The sequence below is a fragment of the Schistocerca nitens genome, chromosome 3, assembly GCF_023898315.1.
Source record: "Schistocerca nitens isolate TAMUIC-IGC-003100 chromosome 3, iqSchNite1.1, whole genome shotgun sequence".
In the NCBI taxonomy this organism is placed as follows: Eukaryota; Metazoa; Arthropoda; class Insecta; order Orthoptera; family Acrididae; genus Schistocerca; species Schistocerca nitens.
The window spans coordinates 880,341,807-880,347,806 of record NC_064616.1 but is presented as its reverse complement, the minus strand read 5'-3'; the positions used below and the strand labels follow the sequence as shown (position 1 = coordinate 880,347,806).

Sequence of the window (6,000 nt, the reverse complement as noted above, 5' to 3'; positions counted from 1 at the left end):
CTTATCCAGATGTAACATTTTCCTGTGGCAAGCATGAGAAAAATTATTTACCTAACCAGATTTAGTATTCCGGACTATACAGAGTAATTTAATTCCTCTGTACTTTGAAAAACAACTTAATAAATGTGTACCATAATAAATACTGATTCGTCAAGAATAAAAGCAGTGCGTGATATGGGTGACATCCAGCAAAAATAAATAAACAAATGCGTTCCTTCTCTATAAATGTAGAATTCGATAAATGTCATGAATGTATATATGAAATCCGTTTCCGAAAATATTGTCGTTTTTTCACAATGGATGAAAAATATGTTTGGAATCCTTACTTGCATTCTCTGTGCCTTGGCTTCGTATTTGTTGATATTCTTTGGTTATGGGAAAAAAAGGTATTTGGGAGAGTTGTATGAGGAGGGGAAGGTTGTACATACATGCAAAATAACTGTAGTACACTCAGTTCTAAGTTTTAAAAAATCCCTACTCCCCTCATGAGTGAAAAAGTTCTGAAGTTATAGATGGCAAATTCTTGTATAAATATTAAATTTGCACAGACATTCAGGTTATGATACCACTTCCGTTAATAGTTTGCAAATTTCATCCACCGCGCCGTTTTAGAATTAATGCGCCTAAATTTAACATTTTTACGCCTAAGGTTAAATGAAACGCGCACTATTTATGTACAGAATATTCATCTGAATGCTGCAGTTTGTCTTCCGTCAGAAGTTTATTCCTGACACGTTTTCTGCTCGTTTATAACCATTTGTGTTGGTTATGGATCTTGAAGGCTCTGACAGCTCACAATCTGGAAAAAATAAGGTAAATAACACCTTCTGATAGCTGCTTTTCATGTTTAATATAAGTTATGTGTTCTTACCTGTATTCGTTAACAGTCACGAACTTTCAAAACAGCTGTGTTAGAGCAGAAATCTTGACATACTCTCTCCTTGTGTGACGCTTGCTTGATGTTAGTACATTATGTTTCAAATAAATCCAGTCCACAAATACACAACTGTCGTCGTGATCAAAGTGTATATTAATCCGTAACTGAGCCGGCTTATTGAGATCAAATGTAGCAGACAGCTTATTGTTTCTTATGATGTAGGTTCGAATAGATAAAGTCCAGTAAATTCTGTTGTTTCTTTAAACTTGCTGGAGCCCTGGAATGGAAAAAAAACTTACGTCTGTACAAAATTTGAAAGGAATTATGTCAAAACCATTGTCAGTTGTAGAAACAAGTGTGACGGTTTTAGAAAGAAGTATTATTTTAACCATGTTGATGGACTGACTATATGTGTAGCACTAGAGAACCGTGCATGTAAGATTTTCGGGTATCGTCATATGTTTTTCAAGTGGCGTAACAGGGTATAAATGGGAGACACTCGCTGTTGGACCTTGTGCACAATTCTTTTTTCGCCCAGCAAAAATTTGCAAGTAGTCTCAGAATAAATCGCTTGGCAATGTCCAACGAGATGGTTCATGCAGATTCCTTACTGCACCTCAAAGTTTATAATTGCCTACAAAGTTTAGTGTAAAATATATTATTGTGATTAGTTGCATCTGATGAGGATTCATCTCTTATTTCCCCAATGTAAATAAGTTTTCGAAGTAGCAATAAAAGAAATTAACTTAATAGAAACAAGACAGATTGTAACTAGCAGGCTGATATTGAGAATTGTTGTTATTGGAGACAGTTCTGTGGTGTTAATCCAGAAAGTAGTTAGTTTTTACAGCTGTTTAACAGTGACAGCTCAATATATATAGAACTTCACAGTGAAAAATATGAGGAAAAAGAAAAGTCACTGTAAAACCATCAGGAAAACCACACCATGTGGTTAAAAGCCATAAAATAAAATCCCACTGATGATGCAACTGCAGTGAAACATGTTTGGGATAAAAAACAAACTTTTGTTTTGCTAGAGGCGGACCCCTTCAAAAAACGTGTTGTTAAAGCAAACACGGACAAAAGAGTTTCAACCCTAAGATGATTACTTAGACGATTACCACGTGAAGATTGATTACATATAATTTGCTTTATCATCAGAAACTTCTTGTTAAAGTGTAGGTCTTTGCTGATTAGTAATTCATTTATAGTAATATATAGTGGAACATTATCACTGAAATTTAGTTGGTTCCCACGTATTTTTGTTTTTAATTGCTTACTTTTTAGTGTTTTTGGTAATGCCATTAATCTGTAATTTGTATTTAAAATGTGAAAATTCATGTGCTAACTGTGCTCTCCTTAGTTTAGTTATAGTCTGATTTTAAATACTGTCGAAAATGTAGTATTTTGATTAAATTTTCCACAATACATATGTCATTCCTCATCCAGAAAAGCTAATAGTTTCTATGTTAGAACTGAATGAAATAACTTTATAGCTGGACTCGTGTTAAGGGGTGTGTTATGAATACTTGTGCAACCCTCCATATTTAAATTTTTCCTTAATCAGTTCTGCTGCATCCTGGAACTGATAAGTTCAGTATTGTGATCATTCTCATCTGTGGTCCTTGCTGAGTTCAGCTAGTCCTCCATTTGTAATGCCCTGTCGATGAGATATTAATGCCTTCTCTACTTATCTTCCCATTTTCCTTTCCAAATAACTTGAGGTAAATGCCAGGATGAATTTTTTGACAGACAACTGATTTCCTGTTCACTTTTTAGCTGATGTTATTCTCATCTTGTAATGGCATTTATGTTGAGGCATTAAATGCTAATAATCCTTTATTATACATTCATAATTTGTGTTATTAGGTGAAGAAAGTGTTTTGTATCTGCACCGCAGCCCAAGGTCTAGGTTAGGTTGGAAGGTAACTATTTAGTTGAGAGTTGATCACTAGCGGAGCTAATGTTTTCTGTGCCATATTGAAAAGTGGAAGGGAGTTAAAATAAATAATTGTTACCTGGCAATTAATATTTTTCTGTTCTATTGAAGTAGGTGATATATTTTACCTGAGTAGTGCTCTCCCCTCCCTTTCACAAAGGACATCGGTTGCAGTGTGACAATTCATGCTTTTCGTTAATTTTTTTCTGTTGCTTTAGTATTGGACAATGTCAGTATGTGTAATTATCTAACTGAAAATAGTAAATTACTGTGTGACAAATTACCATTATAACATATTAATTTTCTTTGCAGCTGACAAACAGTGGCACAGAAAATGACTCGTCAAATAAGGAGATATCAGATAAAGATGTCAGATCAAAGAGGTGAGATTAAAAAACTCTTTCAATGCCTTGTTCTGATGACACACACACACACACACACACACACACACACACACACACACACACACACACACACTGGAAATCTACCTTTGGGGTGTTAAATACAATTTTTAAAAAAATCACTTATACTGTACATTATGAAGTTAATTACTAGTATTTAAAAAAAAATTACACTGAAACAAGCAAGGTTTTCAGATGAATAAGTTGTAACATCCCCTTTCCAGTGAGTGGGGGTTGTGGAGTGATTTGTTTTGGTAAGGCAGAAAACCTAGTCATCTATTAGCAATCAAAAATCTGATATCAGTGTTTTAATGTGCCGACTCTCCTTAAATATCAGTTGTGATGACAGGTCAATTAGTAACGTAGCTCGAGGTGTGTGTTTGGTTGGAAAGTGAAAATTTGGTTTATTTAAACTGCATACCAATACTGGTTTGCTTATGTTGTAATAATCATAGCTTTATGTTTTCAAGAAAGTGAGCATTATGGTGAATTCACTTGTGCATGTAATATAGTAGCCAAACAACATAGAATGACAGTGGTGGTTGTATGCTGCAAATAACACTATGCCTGTTATTTGAACATTCAAGTGTTAGTGTTGTACATACCTGTATGTTGCTAACAAGAGTAACCAACATTATATTGACAACTGTAAACAGTTTAGAAGTGGTTTTAAAGTTGTGTGGCATGTTAAAAATAGGAAAGGATTAATTTGTTTGTAAAGCAAGTGACATATTTATAATTTAGTTTGTCTTTGCAGATTTGGTGCAGATTTTGACTTTTCTGAGACTATTGTTTACTTAAGTCTTCTATAGTTTTTCTCATCTTGGATAAATATGTAAAAATTATTCAATTTCCAAAAGACACCAATATTAAAAATCACATAAGACAGATTTCCTTGTGGTTTGGTGATGTGGTTGACATTTATGTAGAACACATTTTATTGGAACAGCTTGCCTGTATAATGTCCACATTTATTAACATTGTCTTCATTGAAAAGGTAGTTAAATAATAAACTAGAAGTAGTTTGTCATTGGGGACATAGTTTTTTCTCAGTGATATTCGGAAAAACTACTGTTTCCTTGTCATGTTATATGTAATGGTGTCTCAGACTTTTTGAAGACTTCCTCCCATCATAGTCATCATTATTATCATTGCAAAAAAAAAGAGGCTTAGGAAACAACTGTCAGTGGCTATACCCTTCAAAGTACTTAGCGGGGTCGGCTCTTTATGCGGAGTTGTTTTCTTTCCAATGAGATCAGTGCTCTATTACCACTGCTCCTTCAGACAGATAACATTCTTTCTTATGGTTGCCTTTTCATCACTTCACAACATAATTTACCCCACTCTTACATTCAGGAAATAGTAGCACCTGTAACTAACAGCTCCTGATAACAGGGGAAGTCATCAAGTGCTTGAAATACCATTTGAATATAAGGCAAGAAAGCTGAGTGAATTTTATCCATCCTACACCTATGTTAACTTCTTACATTGAATTTCTCTAGCGATTAATTTCTTTGATACATCAGCCCATGAACTTTGTTACACCACCAGATAGTGAGTAGGAATCAACAGGTACCCATAATTTATTTTATTTATGGTGATTATTATTATGATTAAGTATGATTCGTTATAGTTCATCACATAAAGTATCTCTTCACTTTGATAATGAGTGTTGTATTCTGTCACTCGTAACTGCTAAAATTCAAGAAATAGGTCCTTTGTCAATTGTTACCAACAGCACTTCATACCTGTATAAATATATTGAGAGTTATTTGTGTGAGGAGCCAGTCACTGATATAAAGGGTGAAATGAATCTGTTGATACTAGTTGTTTGCTTTGACACACGACATAATGGTAATGTGGCAAGCGACGTCATATACATGCAGAAATATAGCAGAACACTAGCAATATGTATTTCGCTTCTATTTTATTTTAGTTTTTTGACTGTAGGGTATGGTGATATGTGTAGAGTCGTCAAAGGTGTAGGTTGGGTTGAAGGGTGAATGTTTGGCTGTGAGCTGGCAAAGCCAATGAATGTGATGTCATGAGAACAATTATAATTCTTGTTATGGAATGTACTTTACATATATTGGATGGTTGCACATGGTTTATGGTTACCATTTTGTTGACAATATCAGAGTGGTGATTCTTCTGGAAAATGTGGAATTCGCAGGCAATTACATTTTACCTGGAAAAATCAGGGAAATCTTGGGGAATTTCAGGAATTTCACAAATTATCAGGGAATTTTTTGTTTTTAACTTAGCATTGAAACCGAATTTTCTTTTTATAAATCACAAATTTTAATATACTTAAGATTTCTCAAATTGTGGTATAGGAATATTATTCCATGTAAATTATCAATGTTTAAGAACTATGGTATGCTTTAATTTGAGTAATTATGACTTGTTTTCATGTTTTATGGAATGCAAGATGGTGACTTGGGATCTGTTTCAATTGTTGAGGTTGAGGACTTGTTAAGACTCAAATTTATTTTATTAGGAAATTGTAGTATTTTCAGGTGTAGAATCACTTTCTAAACATTGGGGCCTATCGAGAAATATTATTTTACTCCTGAAAGCTTAGGTCCCATGTATCATTACAGTTTAATCTCCCACCTTACTGGTGTTCCCTGACTCGGTATCTTCAGCTTTCTCACACAATTTCCTAGTCCTCAAGGTTTATGTAAACGTCCGTCAATTTCGTCATATTTTTGTTTTCCACATATACTTCAGTTTCTATGGGGATATTACAGAGTGGACCAAACAGAGGAAGGAGACTTGTA

At 34.2% G+C, this 6,000-nt stretch overlaps 1 protein-coding gene across 2 annotated transcripts in view; it reads left to right on the top strand.

Moving 5' to 3' along the window:
* The first annotated feature begins 385 nt into the window (after positions 1 to 385).
* LOC126248921 (glycylpeptide N-tetradecanoyltransferase 2-like) overlaps positions 386 to 6,000 on the top strand; it is a 93,221-nt gene continuing 87,606 nt past the window's right edge. Inside the window, exons 1-2 of one of the 2 annotated variants that reach the window (XM_049950415.1) lie at positions 386 to 813; positions 3,129 to 3,199. In XM_049950415.1, the coding sequence (XP_049806372.1) occupies positions 769 to 813; positions 3,129 to 3,199 (116 nt within the window). In that variant the 5' untranslated portion in view covers positions 386 to 768. The remainder of the gene's footprint in view (positions 814 to 3,128; positions 3,200 to 6,000) is intronic. The other variant, XM_049950416.1, reaches the window with a different exon arrangement.